This window comes from Chaetodon trifascialis, chromosome 1, assembly GCF_039877785.1.
Source record: "Chaetodon trifascialis isolate fChaTrf1 chromosome 1, fChaTrf1.hap1, whole genome shotgun sequence".
In the NCBI taxonomy this organism is placed as follows: Eukaryota; Metazoa; Chordata; class Actinopteri; order Chaetodontiformes; family Chaetodontidae; genus Chaetodon; species Chaetodon trifascialis.
Genome location: NC_092056.1, coordinates 23,126,502 through 23,151,872, shown reverse-complemented (window position 1 = coordinate 23,151,872; position 25,371 = coordinate 23,126,502). Strand labels below are relative to the sequence as shown.

At 42.2% G+C, this 25,371-nt stretch overlaps 1 protein-coding gene across 2 annotated transcripts; it reads left to right on the top strand.

The window, feature by feature from the left end:
* Nucleotides 1-6,546: 6,546 nt before the first annotated feature.
* Nucleotides 6,547-11,947, top strand: irx6a (iroquois homeobox 6a). 2 transcript variants are annotated; one of them, XM_070964842.1, is made up of 7 exons: nt 6,547-6,913; nt 8,015-8,293; nt 9,069-9,178; nt 9,450-9,745; nt 9,890-10,564; nt 10,811-10,922; nt 11,368-11,947. In XM_070964842.1, the coding sequence occupies exons 1-6, from the start codon at nt 6,848-6,850 to the stop codon at nt 10,915-10,917; spliced, it is 1,533 nt and encodes a 510-aa protein (XP_070820943.1). In that variant the 5' UTR covers nt 6,547-6,847; the 3' UTR covers nt 10,918-10,922; nt 11,368-11,947. The 2 variants fall into 2 exon arrangements, with proteins under 2 accessions (XP_070820943.1, XP_070820952.1); XM_070964851.1 differs by having other exon boundaries at nt 8,065-8,293; nt 11,368-11,941.
* The last annotated feature ends 13,424 nt before the right edge of the window (nt 11,948-25,371 follow it).

The following is a 25,371-nucleotide window of genomic DNA, read 5'->3' as shown; positions in this document are numbered from 1 at the left end:
ATTTCCATCCTACTGGGGGCTCTGGGTATCTGTACTGCTAACACAAAAATCTGTCTGGTACCAGTTAGCACTGATCTGGCACACTTACCTGGACATGAAATCAATCAGGTCAATTTCTTATACCTGTAACAAAACCAGAACTAAGCGATGATGACTACCAATTGGTTGCTATATCTTTTTTTTATCAGGGTGCACAATCAAAGCAACAAAAAGTGCCTGCTGTAATGCAAGGTACATTTTCACTTGCTGTGTTTTTTTTATGGGTGTAATACAAGCCTAATTCACCTCACTACATGTCTTTGCTTTTTCTGTCCTTGACCTGTGGGAGAAAAATCAAAGAGGATATGCGAGGGCTTTAGGAAGAGAGACATTTTCCCTGCATCGCATTGGGCCTCTGAACTTCTAACTGAACTTTTAGCATGTGTTAAACGCTATGCTGATGTTATTGAAATCGACACTGCTATGCTACGAGAGAAGAGAGAGCGGCTCAGCGTTCTCCGTCATCACACACCCACATTATATGCACACGCACACGCTTACACAACCCACTGAAAAGTTCACAGTCCAAACTCACTGCCAGAAACTGAGAAGAAAAATCCAAAACAATCTTCTTCTTTTTTTTTATTTTTAAAGAAGAGCAAATCTAACTGTCAGCTCAGTGAGGATTATTCCACCACGGTTGGCTCCCCAACTTCCCCACCGTAATCCACCCAAAAAACTCTTGGTGAAGCCTTTCAAAACAATTTATGCAAACAAACATCAAGCACAGCTATTTGTATTGGCACAACGTTGCAGTAAACCAGACTGAACCAAGACCAGATGGGCCTGGGCCTTTTTCTGTCTCTGTGTGGTGCAACACTAGAGGAAGCTCAGCAGACGCACTCAACACAGAGCACTGTCCTCTGTAATGGAGAGTGTTTCAATATTTAGACCACTTCTCATCACATTCCCCACTTGGGTGTATATGTGTATATGTGTGGTAGATTGCCACAAGGACACACTAAACTACAGCGGAAATATTGCAACCATTTCTCTGTTATGTTGTCATTTTCTTCTAAAATCTTTACTTGTTCCCAGTGTTTGTCCATAAAGCAGGCTCCTCTCCGTGTACACTGGGATGTTGATGTCCTTCACACCTCATTGAGCGAGAGCTTTGATCACTTCCTGCTCTGCTCAACTCATGACCCTGCATAATGGATCATTTACAAGAGTAGATTATATTATATTAGTTTTTTAAAGCTCAAAGCTGTGATGCATGGTATACAAGTACCCCTGACTAGAAAATATGGTGATACATGAGAGGAAAGATGCCTAAACATACCATGACCTGTCTGGTGCTGACAGCGGTGACTGTGCTGTGGCCAGTAATTGGACTGACAGTAATAGGAACTGTATTTCTACCTCTGCAGGTTCTAGAGATGGACCACAATGCTGCCGTGGATTTAGCAGCTGCAGTCAGATGGAAACCATGTAACTGCGATTTTCGTCTTCTCTTTTTTTTTCCTCCATTTGAACGCTGACATGATCATTTATGAGTTGAGTGAATTTCATGACCCTCGGGCCCTTGAAACCTGGTCAACCGCCAACATGCGATTTCAGAAATACATGGTTGTCAATGAGAAAATGAGCCCTCCATTCCTCATTCCAGAGGAGCTTGTTTTTTTTTGCAGATACATGTATTTACCCGACAGCAGCGTTTTGCTGCTGCTGGCCCTCCGCCTTGAGGGAAAGTTCGGTTTGAAGTCAGCATCCATCTCAGCAAAGACCACACAAACACGAACGTAGTAGCAGGGAGGCAGCATACATAGACTTCTTATTGCTGGTAACTGAATACATATTTGATTATATTCAGGTCCAAATGTGAACTTTAATTCATGAGGATCCACGCAATGCCACAAAGCAATGACAGCTCTAAGACGCCCAGAAAAGACATGTACACACACCCTTGCCGACAAGAACACACATAGACAAAGAGCCTAAGGCCCTGAGATGAAAGACGGCACATGGATCCACACATGGTATGATCGACCCACAACCTACCCGTCCACACACACACATCTCTAGACACCCTGGGGAGAAAATAGACACACATTCCTCCCACTCGTTCTCCATCTTTCTATCTCTCTCACACACACCTACACCCGTACAAGCTGTGCAAGCCAGGCTCTCGCTCCATAAGCAGTTATTTCCCAGAGTCACTGCCAGCACTCTCTCGCTCTCTCAGTGACAAGCTACAAATCCCTGACACCACCACTGATGATAGCTTTACAGTAGAGCCTCAAGGGGACTCTGCCAGCCAGCGCACACAAACAACACACACGACTCCTTCTCGTTCTGTCTTTCTCCCCTCTGTCTCTCTCTCCCTCTCCCTCTCCCTCTCGCGGGAGCCCCAGGGGCCTCTGGGATATGCGGCTCCCAACACAAAATGCCTAAGGTTTGTTTGAGCTAAACATCTGACTCTGAGCGATCAAAGTGCCATGATGAAACACCAGCCATGCCTGTCCATTAATGTATAGATTCATGCTAAAATTGTGGAAGACAAAACCTAATGGATATGTTTGTGATTATGCTCTCTCAAAATACACATTGTCTCAAGTCAAGAAACCAGTCAAAGCACTTCACAGCACAGTGGCACTACTTAAACAGCAATCAAACTTGTACCGTCATCACATACAATTATTGTCCGCTTTTTCTCCACTCATGATTGATTTATCGAGACAGTGGCCATGATGTCATACTCACCCTATCCCTTTTCCCTCCATTTAATGAAGCTTTAATGACTCCCTCTGCATGCTATAATTATTCCCCAGCCCTGGGGATGTTTGCTTTGGTGTTGACCGGCCACTGCTGTGACCATATCTGCCACTGCTCCATTGTTTCTCATTACAATATTTATTACTGTTCTTTCCATTTTGGATAATTTTGTAGCACTAATAATGCCCTTCATGGGGGGAAGTTTGTGTGTATGCACTGTATGCGTGTGTGTGTAATAATTCCAGATCACAAAAGCCATGGATTTATTGGCATATACCAATTTGGCTTTAATGAGATCACACACCTCCAGGTAGGTGCAGCTTCATCCCCTGCTCGGCTCGTGCTTCTCCCTCCGTCTCTCCGTCTGTCTGCCCTTATTACCATTTCATACAGCGCCCCCTCCACCTCCAGCACCACCACCGCTACCCCCCATCTGATGAAAAACCAGAAAGGCTTTGTGTGGTTCATTAAGTCAGCATAGGAAATGTATTAAGAAGGAGAATAGGGCTGGGAGCTATTGAGTGTTGACTTAACCTTTCCAGGTTTTTTTTTTCTTTTTCCACCCAGTGATGCTTCTAATGGAGGATGCGTGCATTACTCAGTCTCATTAGTAACCACATGGATCCGTTAGAATAAGATATAATGGAGGTTTGGACTTGCTTATTCTTAAATAACGTGAGTGAATGCACTATAAGGGTGAATGCCTTTGTCTGCTAGTAGTTAAATGTTCTATTACATGACCAGTCATGGGTCAGATGGTATTTCTACAAATTCCAACTGCCTGAGTTTGTTGGAGCCTGTTTAAAGTGGAGGCATGTTTTGTTTTTATGTATCATGAGAATGCACATATGCAGGACGCTAAACATTGGAAATGATGCTGAATTTATTTGCAATACTTCGTGTAGCCACTTGTGAATGTCCCCACATGTGATAACTCCAAGGAAGGATGTGATTTCTTTTTGCCTTATTTCACAGTTCCATTTGACCAGTTTTATTTGGGCTTGAACGCAGTGATGATCTGACAACTTAAGCATGACCACTACACCCTCCTGCTGCTAAAGATGCTCTTGGTGATAGGATGCTATTGGAAGTGTAATACTCTATAGTACTCTAAACCTTTACAATGGCAGACTTTGTCAGAAGTAACAAAAAAGGTCTGAGAAAGGGGAATCACTAATTACCATTGTCAGCCATTTAGCTGCTAAAAAACAAAACATTGTTACTTGTTACACTGTGATTACTAAGTACTCCAGACAAAACACTGTAACAAAAAAAAAAAAGTCATGGTGAGGTTGTGACACATTTTGGAGGAAAGGGCATTGTGGTCAGTCTGCCATTACAATTAGTGCTCATTTCGGCCTGATTCAGTGAGATCTACACTGACTGCTGGACATGCATTATGCATGAGCATGTCCATATGCACTTGGGCCATCATGCATGCCCTTGTAGAAATGCATCAACCACCAGCATGCAATTACATTTAGCTTGTTTCAGCCTTCTCTGCGTGCACATTCTTCTATGGAATAATGGTTTAGGCATGCAAGTGTCCATTCTCCTCAGGTAACTTGTGAACGGTAAAGTTCAAAATGTTGAAACTTATCCATGAAAAGTGTTTCATTCTGTGCTAAAGTTTTGCCACTGTCCAGTTAAAGTCACATACCTCCACGTACTGTATTGTGATTCTGAATCTTTCTAAACTGAAGGATTAAATGGTTCTTTGATTGTTGAGAACTTTCTTCTACTTCTTAAACTCAGTCAAATATTTGAAATCCCACTGAACATTGCATTGTCACAAAAGTGAAAACAGTGGAGAGTAGATGTTTTGCATATACATTATGTCATACATTGAGATATTTCATCTTGTAAATGACCAACACAGTTAATGTACAGGGCATTTCACTTTTTGTCTTTAGTTACTCTGTTTCTTGTTTTCATTCATACCACAACAATGTATTTGGAATTAGTCATGTTGTAATCAAATTGGCTTATCTCTTTCATTTGTGGATATAATTGATTTAGAGTAATCTGTCTGTGCACATTTTTCTGTCAGTTCTGGCAACTTAAAACATGTGGATGCAGGATCAGCCCAAAATATCAGTGAGTGCGATGGCTGGAGAAATGACTGTACATTGAAAGAATCAACAAGTTGGGAAAAGAAATGAATTTAACAGCATATTTTATTCAAAGAATAACTGCAAAGTTTGATACAGTTTGGTAATGTGGAAAAGCGCTTCCTGTTGAGGACCATGGTGTGTTTTTCAACAAGTTCCCTGCTGTAACTTAGTTGCCTGTCAGAAGCAATGAGCACTTGTCAGAACCAAATACGTGGTGTGTGTGTGAGCTGCTGCTGCCTGTGGGTGTTTACTTCCCAGGCACTTCCCGGAGCCTGGACCATGACCACTCCGTCCACTTTATCTCTAAGGAAAATCTCTTGACGGGAGATCTTCATCTCCTACACGCGGCTCTTTAGCGCCCCTCGGAGAAAAACACCATAATCGCAGATTGGTCTCCGAGGGGAGAAACGCCATACATCAGTATCGGAAAGACAGGACACCAGGAAATTTGGCACAAGGTTATCAGTCGTGACAACGGAAACCTTACACAGCCTTAAACAGTCAGAAACAGGCAGATCCTATGACTCAGTAGGAGTGATCATCGCTGTCAATACAAATATAGTGTGTATGGGGGGAATCATAGACCCCCCTCCCTTCCTCCCTCCCTCCTTGTCCCAGCTCAACTTCACACGAGGAGGGGGCACAGCTTGTTTATGTTTATAGGAGACAGCGAGAGAACTGGTGATGGTTGAGCTGCTGATCTAATAAGGCTTAGAAACATTTCTCGTTTCATTCACTGTGAGGCAGCATCATTCCTTACCCATCTTTCAAGTGAGCATCATTCAATTAAAATGCAATTCTCGTCGCCCCCATCCACGGATATTTAATTAGACTGGGGAGCGGGGCTTCCACTGTCTCTCTCTTTTTTTTTTCCCGAGCACAGCTCTTCGGATTTCACCTCTAAGGCATATTTTCATTCTGTTACCCGTTGGTTAAACAAGGGCATGTATCCATTTGTTAATTGATACAATTACGCATTACGCGTAATGGTCACGTAGGTCTCCAGGCGCGCATCAATCACTGGTCTATTGACCTGCCAAAAACCCTTCTAACCGTTCCTGCCGGGACTGCCCCTTTCTCTAATAGAGAAAGATAGAAACATCATCGTCATTAACTCTGGGATGGACCTCTGGCCAGGGAGCCAGAGGCGAACAGAGGTCGAGATTAAAAAAAAAAAAGTCTCACATGTCCTCGTTCAAACGGCTTTAATTGTAACAGATCACAAATAAAATAAAAACTGTTTCAAACTAAAATGCTTTTAACAGAAAATTCTCAACAGACTCTGTAATTTACATGTTTGATTCCTGTTTGTTTTGTTGAAAAGAAAAAGTAATCCCTTCTGCCGAATGTGTATGCTGTGTGATAACTCACCCCAGTGACAAAAAACATTCATTGTTTCTTTTTTCCCCCTCATTAATTTGACTTCACAAAGGCTTTCCATATGCTGTCACACTACAATTCAATAATGATGAACAATAATACAATTTTCCGAGACTTTATTTCAGCAAATCGGTGACGAATTCTATTACAAAAGACTGCACAGTGCACCTTAAGAAAACCCTGCGTTGAACGTGATTGGCAAAGACATTATTCTATCCTTGGTACCCTGCCGTTCCGGGATTACAGTGACGTCACGCTGATACCCTTGCATGGATGAATGCTAAAGAACTATAGAGCCACAAATAATAGCACAAGCAGAGTCCATATCTTGCAAGTCTTACGTTATCCTTTAAGCCTCCTTCAGCTAACACAACAACATTTTTTTTGCACTTAATGACGCTTAATTTTATTTCTTATCGGGTCCTTGGGGGGATTATTCATTCATATAAAACAATCTGCAGCTGGTGCCAGCCTAAAGTCTCCCTCCTATGAGTGAAGTCATCTATTATTGAGCGAAAGGCCGTGCGTGGAAATGTGTGTAAGACGGTGGATTTGAAGTAGAATTGGTTGCAATCGATCAAGGGTGAAGAATATTGCTGATGGTAACAAAAGAAGCAGCTATGTCTTTCTCGCAATTTGGATACCCTTACAATGCAACTTCACAGGTAAGCCACTTTGATTCTTATTTCTAAGTTTTGTGTACACACGCGCACAGACACACAATTGGCTTTTTTTGTTGTTGCATATTTTCTTTTGCTTTCCTGTAGACAGAACACTTTTCTCTGACAGAAACATTCCTGAGTGAGTGACTGCTTTGACAGTATTGGCAGCTATTTTCGCGTGGTGCTTTTGTTGTTGAACCAAATATCGATATACACGCTCCCGTGTCCAATTACACTGAATTATGAATGAACTCACGTGTTTTTCTGATGACAATAGGCATGAATGTCACCTATTGCTCAGTGCGAGGTGTAATTGGGCTGTAGCGCTCGTACACATACTTTCTCTTTAAATGACTTGTGGGACGTTAAATACATGCCATCATCTTGAGAGCTTTTAAAACTTGATTAAAGCGGTTTGTTTACATTTTGAGACACTATTGTTGCGCTTAATGTCAAGTTCGAGGAAGTTCAAGTCGATCAGGGGACTAAAGTTACTCTGATTGAAAAGTTGTCACCAACTTTTATCTCGACAATAGGCTATTTTTGAGCGTTCAACTGATTATATACAGAATTAAAATCTTTAACATTTGAAATAAGGTGGTGATTTACTTGACACTGACATTATTTTTGATTGTTCTTCCACGAAGTCTAAGTTTAATTTTCAAATCGATGATAAGGGCACTTTTACGCACGGATTGCGTACATCTCTTTCCATCTTAATATCCACCGGAAAATATGATTCCAGTGTCATTTACTGCAGTATTTGACTTATTAAGACATTAAATAAATGACGGTGACATCGTTTGTTACACTTGTTCACAATGTAAGATACTTTCTTCTCAATCCGAGAATTCTCTGAAAAGTGACTTACCTTGAATTAAGGCAGGTCACAAGTTAAGGTTCATGATAACTGAACTGATGTGAACAACAAACATACGAGACCAGCTCACCTTTTCACTCGTTTTAAGATTTCAAGGATCAACAACTTAACTCAGATATCTTTTTGCAATGCTTCCCCCACAGTCGCTCCAGAGTTACCACAGACATCCAGATATGAGCAGAAACAGCCAATGACCATGTCTATCCACGATTCTCTTCATGCAGTTTTTCGTGTCGGCAAACCCCAGTACGACTTGCTGCGATTCGATTTCCAGGTCGGTCTCTGACGGGACAGCCTGCTCCCAGACCGCCGCTGCCGCCGCCGCCGCCGCCTCCTTTTGCTGCCCGTCCTACGAAAACCGGCTCCTGGCGAGCAGCCGGACCGAGCTGAACGCAGCGCTGGGGATGTACAGCTCTCCCTACGCCGCAGCGGCCGCCGCCAGCCAGAACTACGCCAACTATTTCCCCTACAGCACCGACCCATCCGCTATCTACTCCACTCTGGTGGGCTCACTTCAGCCTCATCTGATGCGCTAAGGGGGGAGGGGGGCTCAGGCTGATCGATCAACCGGGTTTTGTTCATCAATTTATCTCACACTGCAAACATATCCGTCTCGACAAGCCGTTTAGTCCAGCATCCAGTCTCATCTGGCTCCCCTTTAAAACAAGTAAAAAAAAAAAAAAAAAAATCCTGTCACTTTGGTGAGAGGAAGCAGCGCAGAGGCTGCAGAGGAACTTGTCACATTTGACTCAAATCTCATTTTGTTATTGTTGCAAAATTATTAGCACTTGTATGCTGCTGAACAACATTAAAAAAAGTTAAATTGTATTAATTAGGATTGTTGGCTTTCAGTAAGATGGAACTAAGAACGATTTTGGAGTGGATAAAGGACTAAATGACTTGTTAAATGCATATTTTGCAAAGCAACTGAAACTTCTCATTTTAAACACCTGAAGTCAGCTAAAATTTATCAATAGAAATATTGCACATTGTCCTTGAAAACAGTTGAAAAGTAAATATACATATATGCACAATAATAAAAATGACCATTCTGGGATCATTATACTTTAAAATACACTGTAAAAAGACATATTGGTGTTGTGTAGGAGTATTATTGTCAAGCTCAAATCACTCTGCCTTAGAGTGATTTGTTGTTAGTTTAAAAACATGAAAATAGAAGAAAATTAAATTTATGCTTGAGATTGTCTTCAAAAATCTTCAACATGTTGAGAAACATTGAATGTTGCATACTTATAACAACCTCATTGTCTCTTACAGAATCCACAGTATGACATTAAGGACAGCACAGGCACTTTACACTCTGGCATCACTCAAACCGCTGCATACTATCCTTACGACCACTCACTTGGACAGTATCAATATGACAGGTAAATTCTACCTTCATGTGTGTCCACTATGTGTAATATGAGCATTAGCATTTCACCACTGATCATTAAAAGCTGCCATTAACAGAGGGAATATGCTGCATTCAGATCAGGTCAGAGTGTAACTCCATACTGATACCTGCATGGAGCAACACTGTATATATTTCAAATAGCAGGGAGTAAAGACATAAGATGCCGGAGTGATATCCATCACCAACTGCACTAATAGCCACTGTCTGCGTGCATGTTTGAATTTGTTCGTGTCACTTTTCAGATACGGGACAGTAGACTTTAATGGCACAGCCAGAAGAAAGAACGCAACTCGTGAAACCACCAGCACCCTGAAAACATGGTTGTATGAGCACCGCAAGAACCCCTACCCCACCAAGGGAGAGAAGATCATGCTGGCCATCATCACCAAAATGACCCTCACCCAGGTGTCCACCTGGTTTGCTAATGCCAGGAGGAGGCTAAAGAAAGAGAACAAGATGACCTGGTCACCAAAGAATAAGGCCAGCGATGACAGGAAGGATGACCTAAACAAGAGCGACCAAGAATGTGTCACCAAAGGTAATCATTCATCTACCTTTTGGTGGCATAAAGTTCAATTTTGCAGTAGGTTATAGGGTAAAAAAGTACATTTGAAAATTTTCTGAACAAAGTATGTCTTCTTTTCAAACAGTGTTACCAAAAAATCTCCTTGCTTCCATGCAGATTCTAGTGATTGCAAGGAGGAGAAGGATCTGCATCTCAGCGATCTGGAGGACATGGATGAGGAGGACTGTGACAAGCTGGACAGTGACTGTGAGAAGGTGGTTGCAGACGAGCAGGACCTCCAGAGGGCCATGGCAGTATCTGGAGTTCCTCAAAAGAGAGACTGCAGCTCTGAGCTGCACCTGAGTTTAACTAACAGCTTTCATGCGTTCCCCTGCGCCATCAAAAGTGTCACCACCCTGCCCCCTCTCCCATCCGACTTCCTGGATCCTATAGTGTCCAAGCCACCCTCTTCCACCAGCCTCACAGGAACGGTGTCCCTGTCTCACTTTGAAACATCAGATAAGCCTCGGATTTGGTCTCTGGCTCGTACGGCAGCTTCAGGGGTGATACTGAGCCCTCAGCACCATGGCTCGGATGTCAGGACAGGCAACTCAAGCGGAGACTGCCAGCTGCAGAGCACCAGGCTTGCCGTGGCTCCTACCGGACAGTGTGGGGCCATGAGAGGCCTCCATGAATCAGGCAGCGTCGCCAATGCCGAGAGCCCCTTCCCAGAGGGCTCATCCTTGCACTCAAAAGTCTATGGCACCGGCAGCTACAGTCACAAGGACCTCCAACTGCACTGTTCATCCTATGCTGCACTCCCAGACACGTGTCAGTACTCCACTATTGAAGGTATGTCATCTGATATCAGCAACATTAAACATATTGAAAGGGGGAAAAATTGGTTCTGTAGAGGAATACAGTGATTTCCACTGCCTGGTACATTAAGGCACATCAGCATTGCCAAATATGATTTAAGTTTCCATGCATTGTTGGATGTAGTAAAAACCATTTTTATGGTCGTGAAGTGCTGAGACACTTTCTGCCAGCTTGCATCGGGGGCAAGTTTCTCAGATATGCTTTTATTTGGTCGTGTAGGATTCTCTGGTGGCAAAGCAGACACACAGTCATCTGACCTCAGTGAAGCCTGTGGGACCGTGCAGGATGACAAGGTCACTGCGTTCAGACCAGTGATGAAGAGGTGAAGGAGGTGAGAGTCTGCACTGAACTGGAAGAAACCAGTGAAGTCACGACACACACACACGCACGCACGCACGCACGCACGCACACACACACACACACACACACACACACACACACACACACACACACACACACACCATGAAACACTCACAGGTGAACAAGGATCCACACTTGACACTCATTCTGTCGCTTTCGGTTAAATATGTAATGCTAAATTGTATTTCTTATTTGAACTAAATATGACTGGGGCGGGGGGCAGGTTATTAAAATGCATGTAGTCAAAAGTAATTTATAATAAACATCAAAATATGAGACAAAACATGAACATTTATATTGCAGTCAGCCGAGTAATAAACTTTCTCTGTTTTGTTAAATAACTTATTACAAACACTGCTTATTTCTTCTCATTTTGGGAGCTCACCTTATTTCCTGCTGTGTTTTTTTCCTCCTAGATTGCTGGAAACTGCACCACAATAAATAAGGGGACATTTATTATGCACTAAAGGACTCACTGGCCGAGTAGCGGCCTCAATATGACACATGGGAGTCACCTGGCGCTGCAGCAGTGGGAGCTGTCAAACTGTGGACGTGGCTATCGTTTTGCACAACTTTCTTTTTATGGTGGTAAAGAATTTATGCAAAAATTCTAGATGCAAAGGAACGAGAAGGGCCCAATACAAACGGCCGAATTTGTGTATGGCAATCGTGTAGTGTAGCAGACCTATTTATTTCTCTGTGTATTTATTATTTTGGTACGTCGTCTGTTTGTTTGTTATTTAACGTGCTTATTGGTTGATTCGTATATCATTTCGGTATTTTGTTACATGTTGCGTTTTATTGTGGCTTCGTGTCATTTTGCCTGATGTAAAAGAGAAAAGCTTGTCGGACATGAGGTTGGCTGTAGAAGGACTGGATCCCCTGTGCTGCGCGTGGACCTGAACAGTTTTGTCTTTGTGTTCAAAATGTGAGCTTCTTCTGTGTTTGCCATTCATGACTTTTTTTTTCTAAGAATACATTTTTTTTTCCAAGAGCTTTCGTTTTCTGTGTCTTGGTTATTTATAGAGCCCGGTCGGCCAATTAAAACATTTGCGGATGTGCGTTTGATCAAAGTTGATCATCTTGACTCGACGCATGAAAGGCGCAGCGCTGATGGAAGGTCAGAATTCAGAGGAAGACGTGAGTGAAATCCACAAGTTGCGGAAGAAAGGGGACATCGTCTCTCTATTGTCAGCATCTAATCAGGAGTGGCATCAAACACTTTGTTACTGTTCAGGCCAAGCAGCGAGGCAGGGACATAGAATGAATGCTGCTTTGTCCCCTGTGTAGCGAGCCGCTGCACTAACTTAACATTGTGTTAATTAAAAGGTCATTTGTAGGATCAAACCCGGCAGAGAAATTCACATGGTCTATCAAAGTCCCTTTGATTTGCCTGTTTTGCCTATAGTCCATCTCGTTATGGGCTAACTCTTATTACTCTCCTGCAGACAGCTGTAATAAGATGATCACTGTAGTCTGTGATTCCTGCTGACGCTCTGAAAAACTTTCTGATCCTCACATTTCAAACTTTTAAAATCAAATAGTGCCGTGGCGAACGACAAAAGGGTTGTGTGAGAACTAATTGCGGCTGGGATATTGATTTTGACGCGCTATTCCACAATCTACATACTCGATTTGACAAGTCTGTGAAACCAGTTTTACTTTACAGAACAAACGATGTAAACTTGCCTGCCGAAAACAAAGAGCGGAGAGCTGCCTTTTATATAGAATCATTTAAATGAAATGATGTTGTTAAATCAATGATTTCCTCGGTCGCGAAGGTCTGTTCTGTTTCTGACTTGATCTCCTCTCTTCATTCCTGAAACCAGTGAATTATTATTACATCGGCAGGCGAAGATTTAGGTTTTATGACTAAATCTGATTCCAGACCACCCCTGAAACAATACCTGCAAATAGTCCACAACCTCGCAAAGCGTCATTTGAGGTCGTATTTGTGGGATTATGCTTGTAATAAAAGTCTTTCCCCGTATTAGGACAATTCAGGCTCAGGTCAGAGGCGCTGTGGTCATCCTGTGCGTCCTTGGCCAATGGCGGAGCTGTCAGCAGTGCACGCAGTGTGGTAAATCCAGGAAAATCGACATGATGAAGATGAGGAAGGTCAGGAATAATAACTTAGGCCTATTTGGATTTTTTCCCCCCACTGCAGTTTTTCCTTCTGTGTTAATCTGAGACCTATTAAGTGATCTTCGTGAGGCTGAACGCAAAAACAAATATATTTTTAATATGGCCTGAATACATCTATTTCAAGAAGGCGGCTATTCAAAGGTCTGAGTCTCTCATCACCGATGAACCTGCCATAAGCAGCAAAGAGGACACGCGACTTTGACGACTGGCATACTTAACACTTATGATATATGTGATATATTTTCAACTAAAGGTCGCCTGTAGGGGATTTAATACGGTAGCGTACTCGAGCAGCTGGATACCTTTCCTTTATTAAAAGTTGCTGTGCAATAATGAATAAAAAAGATATTCAGCACAAAGCGTGCAGGGAAAAGGTACCTGATGTGAGTGAGCTTCATCATAAGAAGTCTGCAGGTCTAGATCAGTCAACAGGCCGTTACTGTAACAGTCCTGTTAATGACAAGATGCTAACAGGGAGCCTCGCCTCCTCCTCCTCCTCCTCCCCAACAGTAATCACTCACGAAGCCTGCTGCTTTGCTCTATACATTAAAATGTAGGGTAGGTGTGCATCAAATATTTACAACCAAGTTTAATTAAATTGGAGGCTGTAAAGAAAAGCTGCCTTTGCTAGTGAAGGTAATGATGCATGCGCAATGGGATTACCACCATGGCGATGTACCTGAGGGAAAGCAGAGATAATGGCCATGATGGGCTCATATAGCAGCGTATGCCTGACGCAGCTAACAGGTCAATTAGTCTGTCCTACACACAGTGTTTTAAACAGGGCTAAAGCAGCTGCGCAGAGCGGAGACAATAAGGAGACACATCTGTAAATGGAAACTGATCTGAATGTCATGGATCAGCTGTTCACGTTTAGAACATAGGGAGAAAACTCAGCGTTTAAATAAATGAAATGAAAATACCTGAATTAGAAGTAAGGATAAATAAATAAAAAACATGATGTTTAGATTCATTTTTGGTGTCACTGGTGATGGTGGACACAAGGGGAGGGGACAAACACAAGACATTTTGTTTGTCTGACATCTTTAATCTGAGGCGAGACATGAAATCTGTGGCAAACTACAATGTTACAGGATAATAAGTTGCTTAGGTACAGTAGCCTATATGCACAACTAAATCTCCCTAATACACGCCTTCCCTCTTGGTAAATTACATTTTTCATTAGGGAGGGGGGAGATGATGGGTGCCTATGAGAGCAAGTTTGCATAATCCAAAACAGATTTTAGATAATCTGTGAATGAGGCGCAAGTGTGCAAAAAAAGAAAAACAAGCTATGGTAAACATGAATACTTAAACAGGTTTGACATTATTACTCTGTGACCATCCCTTGTATGAAATCAGCGGGTGTCTTTATACTCACATGTCTGTTATTATCAAACACTTCCATAAGTGTACACGCAGACAACCCCCCCACCCCTCCTCTACATTCATGGATCATTGATCTTTTCTGAGCCAAGTTGCTGCTTGCATCCTCTGCTCTTTTCAAGTCAATAGGCCAGCTGACTGTCAGAACTGGCAGGTGTTCTATTAAAGTCAATGTTTGGGACATGGAACACTTTTATATAGATGAAGGAGCAGAATTATAATTCTGAACATGATCATCTAAAGTAGGGTGTTAGCCCCATCAATCTGTGCCGCTTTCAAACAAAGCATAAACACTGAGCAACATTTAAGAGTACACATCACACCAGTGAATAATTTGAGACAAGAAAGAAATGTTATATCCTCGACAGCTGCATCGTTTTGTTTTTTAGTTTTTGATTTTTTTCTATGCGCTACACATGTTTTGTAATACAAGGCAGAGTGGGAATAATATTACTGAACACATTTTTCTTCACGGAGGTCTGCTGTTTTTCCAGTCTCTCTCCTGAAGAAGTAGTAATCAATGCTCAGAATGCCAGTGTTGAAAGTGTACAAATTTAAGACAAACTTTTTAAATCAATATGAATAGCAATATGTTCTTACATGCCATGTGCCTATCAGTCCTGTCTCCTAGAAGTTACATTTATATGCCACTAATTAGTAACAGCAAATACATTTTCAAGGAAAGGTAATGTCGACAGAATTACATTTTGTATTAAAGGGGAAATGTTGTTAATTAACATGCCTGGCAAATCGCAAAAATGTTGATATTGAACGTATGTTTACTGACCGTGGATTTCATTTGTTTTCCATCAGAATAGGCAGTGTTGCTGTGGCAGGAAATATTATGGTCCGTTTTAATATAGAAAAAGTCAGCAGTGACTTGAGATCTAATATTTTCTTATTAACATGAAACCAAAATCATGATCTTTCCCTAATCGTTGCCAAAGCGCTTTCATCACCTAAACCTAACCACCGACCAAGAGGCTGGATGTGAACCCTGGACTGTGGTGTGACAGTCCTGAACTTTTTATGCCCACCATCCACTTCCCTGTAGCTCCAGCATGTTACAGAAAATGTAGTTTCACACACTGACAGAAATGTTGTCTCTCAACATAATCTAGGCAGTGATTACATTGTCACCACAACATAATTATGAATGCAAATCAGCTGTCTGGAAATGTAAATTCTCAGTGACAGGGTTGGACCTACGCATGCCTTCAGGTGTTTTCAAATCACATTTGTGTTATTGAATTATGCTTTAAGAATTTAATCTTCACTTCCTTAGAATACCAGAGTAAAATGTTTACTTTGTAATAAGAGAAGCTTTTTGCAGCCCACCTTTTTTGGACCGCAAAAAACAATTTGTGAATGTAATCAATTATGAATTCAAAGACAACTCTATCACTTTTGACAGCTGAAACATCTGGGAGCAGTGGCTGCACTGACCACATTTATTTAGACAACCACTTGTTTCTGCTACTACACATCTTGCAAGACAGGTGTCATCTTAATGTTTAAATGTAACTTAAATTGTAAAATAGGCAGCACACTTCAAACATAATGGTGAGATAAAGAAATCCCATCCCTAACGTGAGTCAGAGGTAAACTTGAGCAACATGGGTGTGAAGCATACAAGCACCACACGTCCTTGTTTTCTGTATATGTTATTTTCATTGTAATTTCTTTTAACCGGTCCATCAGAGAGGCTGAGACCAGTTTAATAATGGCTGCTACTGAGGTATGTTGTATGATATAATACTATGGGTCAATGAGGGGCTAAGTAAGTATCTGTCAAAGCACTGTCAGGAGCATCTGTCACATGTGTACTTTACATTCAGACCCTCTCTTAATGAGCATGTGCCTGCGATGCAAAAGAATATGAATTATTCTGACACGATAGTAACGGCCTCTCCGTATAAATAGGAGCCAAAACAACAACAACAACAACATCTCAAACAATAATTTGCCCTCTAGTCTGACAAAAGAGCCACGATGGAGGTGCCATTTGATGTGTCCCACGCTGGGCAGCTAAGGCTCATAAAACAAAGTCTTTGTACCAGTGGCTCAGAGTTCAGATGAGGGGGACAATACACACACTTCATTACATTTCGTCAAAAGGCGCAATGAAATGTGTGTGGGACATTGTTTCTGTGCATGTCTCCCTCCATGGAATTTCTGATTGCCAATGTTGCTACAAGGTCTCTGCTAATGAGTTTTGTCAAAGACAATTATAGACTTGGTGGAATGGCCAGAGAAGGGATGAAAAGCTGGCTTTGTGTGGCTTGGGTAGATGTTGCATTGCGACCCCAACTCCTTTCTATACCCTGTGTTTGACCTGCGCTGTTAGTGTCCGAAAGAATCCAGGCCTCCGTTCCATCACTGGTGTTGTGCTCCAGGCAGAGTGATCTGCTCCAGCACCTTTGCCCTTTTCATATTAGTTCCCAACCAGATCCCTGTGTGCCAGGCTAGAGCATGGCACAGAGTGGTGTTAGCGCTGCCATTTCCCAGGGCCTTGTTTCTGTTTGCCTGTTAAGTATGAGAATAAAAACTTGTAACCAAATTCTTCACAAATGTCCCTTTTTTCCTTCCATCTCAGTTCACTGCCTAATTGTGAAAGGGGTGGCTACCATGGCTCAAGTGATACGATGAAGGTAAGAGACACCCTGTAACCAGCTTTGAATCTTTGCTTTCATGGCTTCTGCTGCTTGCCCAGTGATTCACCCCGATGTCAACTGCTAAATGCTGCACCAAAAGGCAAAGTCAATCCCCCTCATGGACCACCTGTAACTAATGGAGGGAGTAGAAGTTATACAAAGGGGAAAATGTGAGCAAAGACTGCCATATTTACTTTGAGCACATAGAGAAATAAGCAGGTCAGGAAGCCTCAATCAAAGGATAAAAGGCTAACCCACAAGGAAACACAATGAAATAAAGTCGTCCTGAATGCCAACACGAGAGGAGATCTCAAGTGTGGCCTGAATCCCTACATTGTACCCATGGAGTGCTAAACTGTGTGTGCTCTTGTTCCTGTTATCTTGTTTGTTCATTTATGTTTGTCTGCTGGACTGGCAGTTTTCTGTTGCTGACCTTAGGTTGGCATCACCAGCATCAGAATAATCTTCTGTGTCATTTTAATGCCCTTTAATAATCCACCGCATCTCATTTTTAATCTCATTCTCTCCTTCTGTTTTTCTTCCCCTTTGTGTTGGGCATCTGTTGGCCTGTGGGTTAGTGCCTGCTGTTGAGTCTCCATTTGACTTTTAAACAGGGTGTATCATGACCATGTAACTTTTGCTAAAGTTAAAACATTTTTTAGTTAAATAAGGCACCTCATATGGAATTCTATGAATCACATGAAGGAGGAGGCAGGGCCCATGTGACGAGCTCGGTTTTAGTGCTGGATGGACATGTTAAGTTAGATCATTTTACACCTCATGCGCACTTTCTCCTATTGCTAAAGTTTGAGAAATAACGGAATTGCATTAATTCATCATAACTCACCTAACCTCATCGAAGCAAATTCCTTGTATGTGTAAAATCGTACTTGGCAATAAAGCTTTTTCTGATTCTGATTCTGATTCTGATTCTGCAGCGTAACCCTACGTTAAGCATCATGTTTGAAACACTGAATCACGAGAATTAGCAATCATCCAACTTTTTTAACCCTCTTTAAATCATTATTTGATCTCGCCGCTGCCCCCAAGCTCCCAATCTCTTGCCTCATGAATCTACTTAACACAACCTCGTAAAACTGTTGTACATAACCTGCGCAGAATCGTAATGCAAAAAAAAGTTAGGGTCAACACAGAGGAGCAAGAGGAGCAATTAGGGTTAGTATTAATTAACCCTAACCCTAACCCTTAAAGGACCTAAATATTTTATTATATGTTGGTGGTGACCAAAACAGAGCTAAAAGTAGAGTGAATTGTGCCCAATTATGTTTTACATCCTATTGATGTGAAAAGCAGGCAGCTGAATAGCTGAGCTGAATGTGGGGGGTGGTGTGTATGTGTCAGCTTGTTGTGTTTTCTGCCCTTTCGGTGGTCAAAAACTCATGAGTGCAGCTTTAATGTAGTTATAAAATCAAACTATTTCAGTTACTTACTCAGCGTCAGCTTATTTTCTAACTTTACTTGAAACTGAGCTGTTTCCCAATATTATACACAAACATAGCATAAATATATTTTCTTGCAAAATATAGTTTGAACATTGTATGAAAACAAAATGGCCATCCACAATGCAGCTAAGGCTGCAGAATGTTTTCAGAGCAATGTTTATTTAAAGTAACAGTAATGGGATGGGATGATGTTCCACTGTTCTTCCTTAGTTGTTTAAAGGAACATTAAAAAACACAGCACATAACTGGAGTATAGTGCCCCCTGTTGAAACATTGTTCTCTCACTTTCTATGGTATGTCTGTGGTCTCGGTTTTTATAGAAAGAATGACAATATAGCAATTTTGCAGGAATTCTGAAACTGTATAATGTTGAGTTTTATGATGTTTCTATACAAAAAAAGCCCCATACATATTCAACATGTGCAGACCCACATGCACACTTCAGGAAGTTCACATTGCAAGGACACAAATCACATTTAGGCTCAAACTTTTGGTTTAGGCTAATTTAAGATGATTCGGGGAAGAATTGTGTCACCATAGGTTTATTTTTGCCAAGCTATGTCGGTGACAGCCTCTGGAGCAGTTCATTTGGACTGTAGACAGCAACAATGTTCAGCAACAGTATTCTGCAAAGCAGCAGCAGCATTATCAATTCTCCTCAATTTATGTCTCCAATTACCTGAGCTCAGCCTGTGCCAACACTGCTGCAGATTTGACAGATGAAGTCCAGCATGTGAAGCCAGCAGCTTGTCTCTCTTGGAGACTCTGCACCTGACTGTTTTTTTCCCCCCTCTTCACAGATATGCAGCACAATGAGTAGCTGTAGCAGTAGCACCTGTAATGAACAGCCTCCTCCACCTGAGCACAGTGCATTTCCACTACATTAGTTTCATTGGCATCATGCGAGCAGGAGGAAAACTCACAGCAGGGCTGTGTAACAGTATGGCGTCGACAGCGCTCCTCTCCACTGGGCTCTGCTTGGGGGCCTGCCTCTCTGTGTGAAGCTCCTGTGTAGGATTAGACACTGGTGTGCAAGTCAAATGGTTGCTAGCTCTAATGGAGTCCCCACACCTGCCTCATGTCTACATCAGCTCTGCTTATTGTTACTCAAGGCCCTCATATATCAAGCAGACACACCAAGGAATGTAGAAGCATTTCCAAGAACAGTATCTCCATGATTGCAGAACATATCATTACTGTGACAGTGCTGACCTCAAAAACCTATGCATGCAAACGGACTAAAAATTACACAAGTGCACTTTGAAGTAATTATGTCGTGTTGATTACCTACAGAGGGCTCTTGATCAAAAACAAAAGTAATTTAAGACACTGGAGAGCCTCATGGCCCGTAAATCAAAATTAAATCCTTTAAATACATTGTACGGAGGTCATGAAATGTGAAAAATGGCTTTGTTTATCACAAACAAACCGAACAGTCTCACAGCAAGCGGCATCAATGGATGGGCCATAAAGAGCCCCACAACAAGCAAGCAGGGCGGCTGACAACAAGGCCCTGTTGTTGTGGTGGCATGCCAGTCGTGACGTGGCTTTGATATGGCGGAGCAATAAGAGGCATCAAAGAGGGGCAGTCGAAACACGCTCCACATTCTACAGCAGCAAGGTAAACAGCTGAGGGGAGAGGAGGAGGGAGGTGGGGGAGAAAAATGGGGAGGAGGGAGCAGTGGAGGGAGGTGACACACAGACCACACATTTTCAAAGTTCACTCTTAAACACAGTGCGCTCATAAAAGTACAGGTCCCATTATTCACGGGTGGGATTTCTCCCTCTCTCTATTATAGCATGCAGGCAAACAGCCCAAACCCCCGAGCTGTGTCAAATGATGGAGCATCATAATTACGCCCTTTTTATTGGCCATCTTATTCCAGCTATGACTGATGCAGCTCCCAACCCTAAGTGTTTCCATTTGCACTTTCATGTGGCAAACGAGCAGAGAAGCCACGGCTCGCCTGCCTTTCAAAGGTGGGCTGACAAATATTTATGGCCTGATGTGGAGTCACTTTTAATCAGGGTTGGTGACCTGTTCCTGAGGAATCTGGCCGCTGGAACACGCTTATCTCCTCCGTAATAAATGAGCCTTCAAAGGGCCCACTGTGCTTGCATTATGCGGTTGTCTAAAAATAATAACTGACACATTTTTTTAGAATCACTCATAATCAAGAACCCAGAGGAGGCAAATGCGGATCCCTGCTGTAACATGGCAGAAATAAATCAATGACCTCCCTCTACTGGTCAGAGGCCAAACTACAGTAGAGTGAATCATCAGCCCTCTGCTGCCATGACCAGGGGAGAAACGTGCAGGTTAAGGTGAGCCAGGGTTTGTCAAGGAAATATTCCTTTAACATAGAATCCACTCCTAATTTCACTTTTTGGATATCTACACACTTGAAATATTAAATTGGTTTTACGTGTGCTTTTGAAGAAATTTAAGTCGTGATAAATTACATGCACACAGCAGAAGAACAAGGATGAAAACTGATATATTACATTTAAAGGACAAATTATCCACATCCTGTGAACTCAAATCCCTTTAAAACTCATGGATAACTTGTATTACCAAGCACCAGTCAAAAGTAAAGACAAGTCCTATCCATTTTAAAAATGTGTTGTAAATCCTCTCTATATTACTGTGGGTAGCTAAGGATGTGATGGATGGCAAAGGAAGCCAAGAAGAGATCTGTTGATGAAGCACTATTAATAGAAATAACCTCAAACTTCCAGACTTCATATTCAAGCCAGTCTGTAATCCTTTTCTTTGCTTTAACTTCTTCACTATTGTCCCCATCTGTAATCCTGCACTATGTTTTATGCTTTCTGGTTTGAAATCTAGATTTATGACACCAATATGTTCTTTTCCATGCTTTAACAGCCTATAAGGCATTATGGGAGGGCTCCCTTAGTGAAAACAGATATTTTCCTCCATATTAGGAGTTATGGGGAGAGTGATCCCTAAAAATGAAAGTCATAAATCATGTCCCTTCACGATTATGCCATTAACAGGAGCATGGTTTTGTCGTTTAGGTCATGCTAATAGTTTGGGCTTGAGGTTGTGGCCGTGGGGAAGGAGCACGGAGCAACGCTTGTTCCCTTTGCGAGAGAGAGGCGTTGCGAAAGCTGAGTTTGTCTTGGTGGTCCTGTGTTAGTGCTTCAGCTCTCTTTGCCTGATCGCTGTAGACGTTAGCCGCATCTGCTCTGGATTTCATCTTTCTTTTTTCCTCCTGTCTTCCAGTTGGAGTTTCTATATTGGGCCTGGTTGTGGTCTTCCAGAGAGACCCCACGACAAACTATCGGAGCATTTTGCACTCTACAAAAGGCACCGGATGCCAGCACAGCACATATTAAATTTGTTACTAATTTTAAACTTGGCATGGTGGACCACGTAGCTGCCACTAGCTCACTGGAGGCAGGCGGGGCCAGCCCCACTGCGACCACAACCACAATACAAACAAAGCATATGGAACAGCAGCTCCCAGTGTACTACTGACAGTAAATGTTTAGAAAAGGAACTTTTTAAAAATAACCCAGTGTAATAGAATTAGTGGGAGAGAGGCGCCTGGCAGCATGTTTTCCTCTTTTTCGGCTCCTGTACCAGATTGAAATAATTGTTTGAGAAGCATAACTAAAACTAAGGAGAGAGGATACTTTTGTGTTTTTAAGAGCTGCCTGTGGATGGGAAACCTTTGGGCTTTTGTTTTTTAAAAAACTTTCCAAAGAGAGCACTTTAAAATCTGCAAATCAAAATTTTAAAATTACAGAGCGACGGGCATGCCATGGTAAAGTACTTCATGTCACTGAATTGGTGTTAAGTACTAGCTGAGGTGGAAGAAGTACTCAGATTTAAAAGGATCAATATCATCAGTAGTGTAGAAATATGAGTAAAAGTAATGAATTCAACATTTTATTTAAGTAAAAGTACTAAAGTGTTAGTATCAAAATATACTCAAAGTACTACTCACAGTCATCACACATGTCAGATTAATATAGAATATTTAATTTATTGGATTCTAAAAAAAGAAGGGGCTAATCTAATCTTAATCTAAAATGATAAACAATGATTTATTTAGTGATAATATTTTGTTTTGATAATCTGAATCTGCAAAATAACTCATGATCAAAGCTTTAGAATATATGCAGTGGAGTAAAAAAATTCACCTCTGAAATGTGATGGAGTAGAAAGATAAAGTCGCAGAAATTGGAAACAAAAGTTAAAGTCGAAATTAAGTACAAGTACCTCAAAAATGTACTTAAATACAGTACTTGAGTAAACATCCTTATAGTTTAAGTACACCAGAGAGATGAGGGCTTGGATTCATTTCATTTCCTACCTCTCCCAGCAGCAGACATGTGAGCTGCAGCCACGAAGCGGTCAGTGCCAGTGTGAAATCACTGCTATTAGCGCCCAACACAGCTTCATGCAGATTTGGATCTGCAGGTTTTGGTGACAAGGTTGCAAGGTTCGTTTCATCGGTGCCCGTCTGTGTGTGCGTGTGGCAGTGTGAAACTCACTGTGATATTCTCTGGTTTCTCTCAGCTCTCGCCTCTTCTCTCCAGTTCATACCTATTGTCTAAGTGTGTTTTAAACAGGAAGTTCTTGCTGGCCTCAGCTGCATCTGTCACCCATGGAACTGCAGTGACCTCTAGAGACAGTTCTCCCCACATACAGTGTGGAGGCAATCTAAAGTGTTTGCCATAAATTACGGTGAGGTGAATGTGTGTGCATGTGTTTCCGTGTGCGCGCACGTGTGTGTGTGTGTGTGTGTGTGTGTGTGTGTGTGTGTGTGTGTGACATCACTGAGACTGTGGACAGCTCCAGGGCCAAGTCTGGATGTGCTGTTAAATGCATGTGCACAGATTGGTGCAAACAGAATCGCATACAGATGCAAAGCAACACACACTAATATGCACACACACACACACACACACACACACACACACACACACACACACACACACACACACACACACACACACACACACACACACACACCATTAAAAGTGCATACCAGCACTCACACGCTCTTACACAGTTAAACAAACACAAACAGATGAGACCCTGGGCCACCCTGCAGATCACCCTGATCAGAGTGAGAGCTGTGTCTTCTCTGATCTAATATGTTTAGCAAACATTCATTTATTCCCCCAATCAATAACACAGAGCAGCATGTGTTTTTGCTTTTGCCTTTACTCACTCAGTTCATCAGCAGTTCACTGAAGCTGAAACTCTGGTCTAGCCTCCAGTCTATCTCTTTTCTCTTCCAGTCAATGACTATGTCTCTGTCACTCTCCCTTTACATCACCTTCCTTCACTCTCTCGCACATGCACACGCCTTTAATTATTTGCATTGTTTTGAACTTGCATTGAAAGATTAAAACCAATACTAAGATACCTGGAGGCATATGGATAGAGGGAAATTTGGGAGAAACAATATTTCATGTCATATTTTCAGAACACATATGTCTGCCTAGAGGTGCGAGTTAAAATCTTTGACACACCACTGCAGTAGGAGGGAGGCCAAATAGTATTTTATGGTTCCTCTTAGCAAATAGAAAATGTTTTGATAAGGAAGCAGATGGAGATATACACATTTCCATCTCATTTTGATGTGCAAAAGCACCACACAGAGCGCGGGAGAGAGTATTACCTTCAGTTGCACTATGAAAGTAGAGGGACTCTAGCTTAAAAAAACGATTATACGCCATCTTCAAACATGCTGAATGATTCGCTATGGAGCCTTTACGCCCTAAAATTCCCAAGGTAGAAAATTATCCTGAATAAAACGTTCCAAAACGTAGCCGTGAATCAATATCAGATGCAGGCTGAGTTTCATTTGAGGGAAACCGGTGCTTGCTTTAACTCTCCACTGAGGAACATAGAGTATCTGGTAAAGAATAGAGCTCATTCATACTCCCAAGTGCAGTAAAGGCATTTTATATGGGTAGTTATTATTGTTATCATAATTATCATTCTGTGTGTACCATAAAAGTGGATGATGGAGGATATATAGATGGCTGAGGCTGTAAATAATGGTTGTGGTGGGCTGTAAAGCTGTCCCCTCTTTTCTGTGGCAGAATAAATAATGTGTGTGCACGTGCTCAGCGCACATCTACACTCACCTGAAATCTGCTTTGTTCTGTGAGGCGAGTTGGCACTGTGATGCTAACTAAGTTATCATGTAGGAAGTTGCTGTAGATTTATAGCTGGAAGTGATTAAAGTCATTCTGATTTTTGTAAGGTGGGTAAACTTTTTTTATGTGAAGGGACAAGGTGAATGCCACTAAACCTGCCAGAAAAGGGCAAGGATAGACGATACACATCCCAGGTGTGACTGTGGTCTGTACTTCATGTATGTGTGTGTGTATGTGTGCGTGTGTGTGAGAGTGTGCATTTACAGTACAGTATGTGCTTCCCATTAGCCATGTACAGTACAGGGGCCAATGCACAGATGCCCTGAGTGGTGCCATACGGCCGATGGCTCATTAGAGCTCAGATGGAAGACATGAATCAAAGGAGGAGAGGAGAGGAAACAATCAATCTGCCTAATGGGAATCCCCTGTGAGGAGTGTGGGCCAGCCGTCCCAGTGCAGCTGTAGCCGTTTTTATATGTGACCTCCCAGCTTAAAATGTCCCCTCTGCCGCCGTAGCCACCGCCGCCGGAGTGCACAGGACACACACCGAAAGACACCAAAGCCCCACAACAAGCTATTAGCGCAGCGGCCTCCCACAGAGTGTGTGGGCGCCGCGTGGTGGTGATGT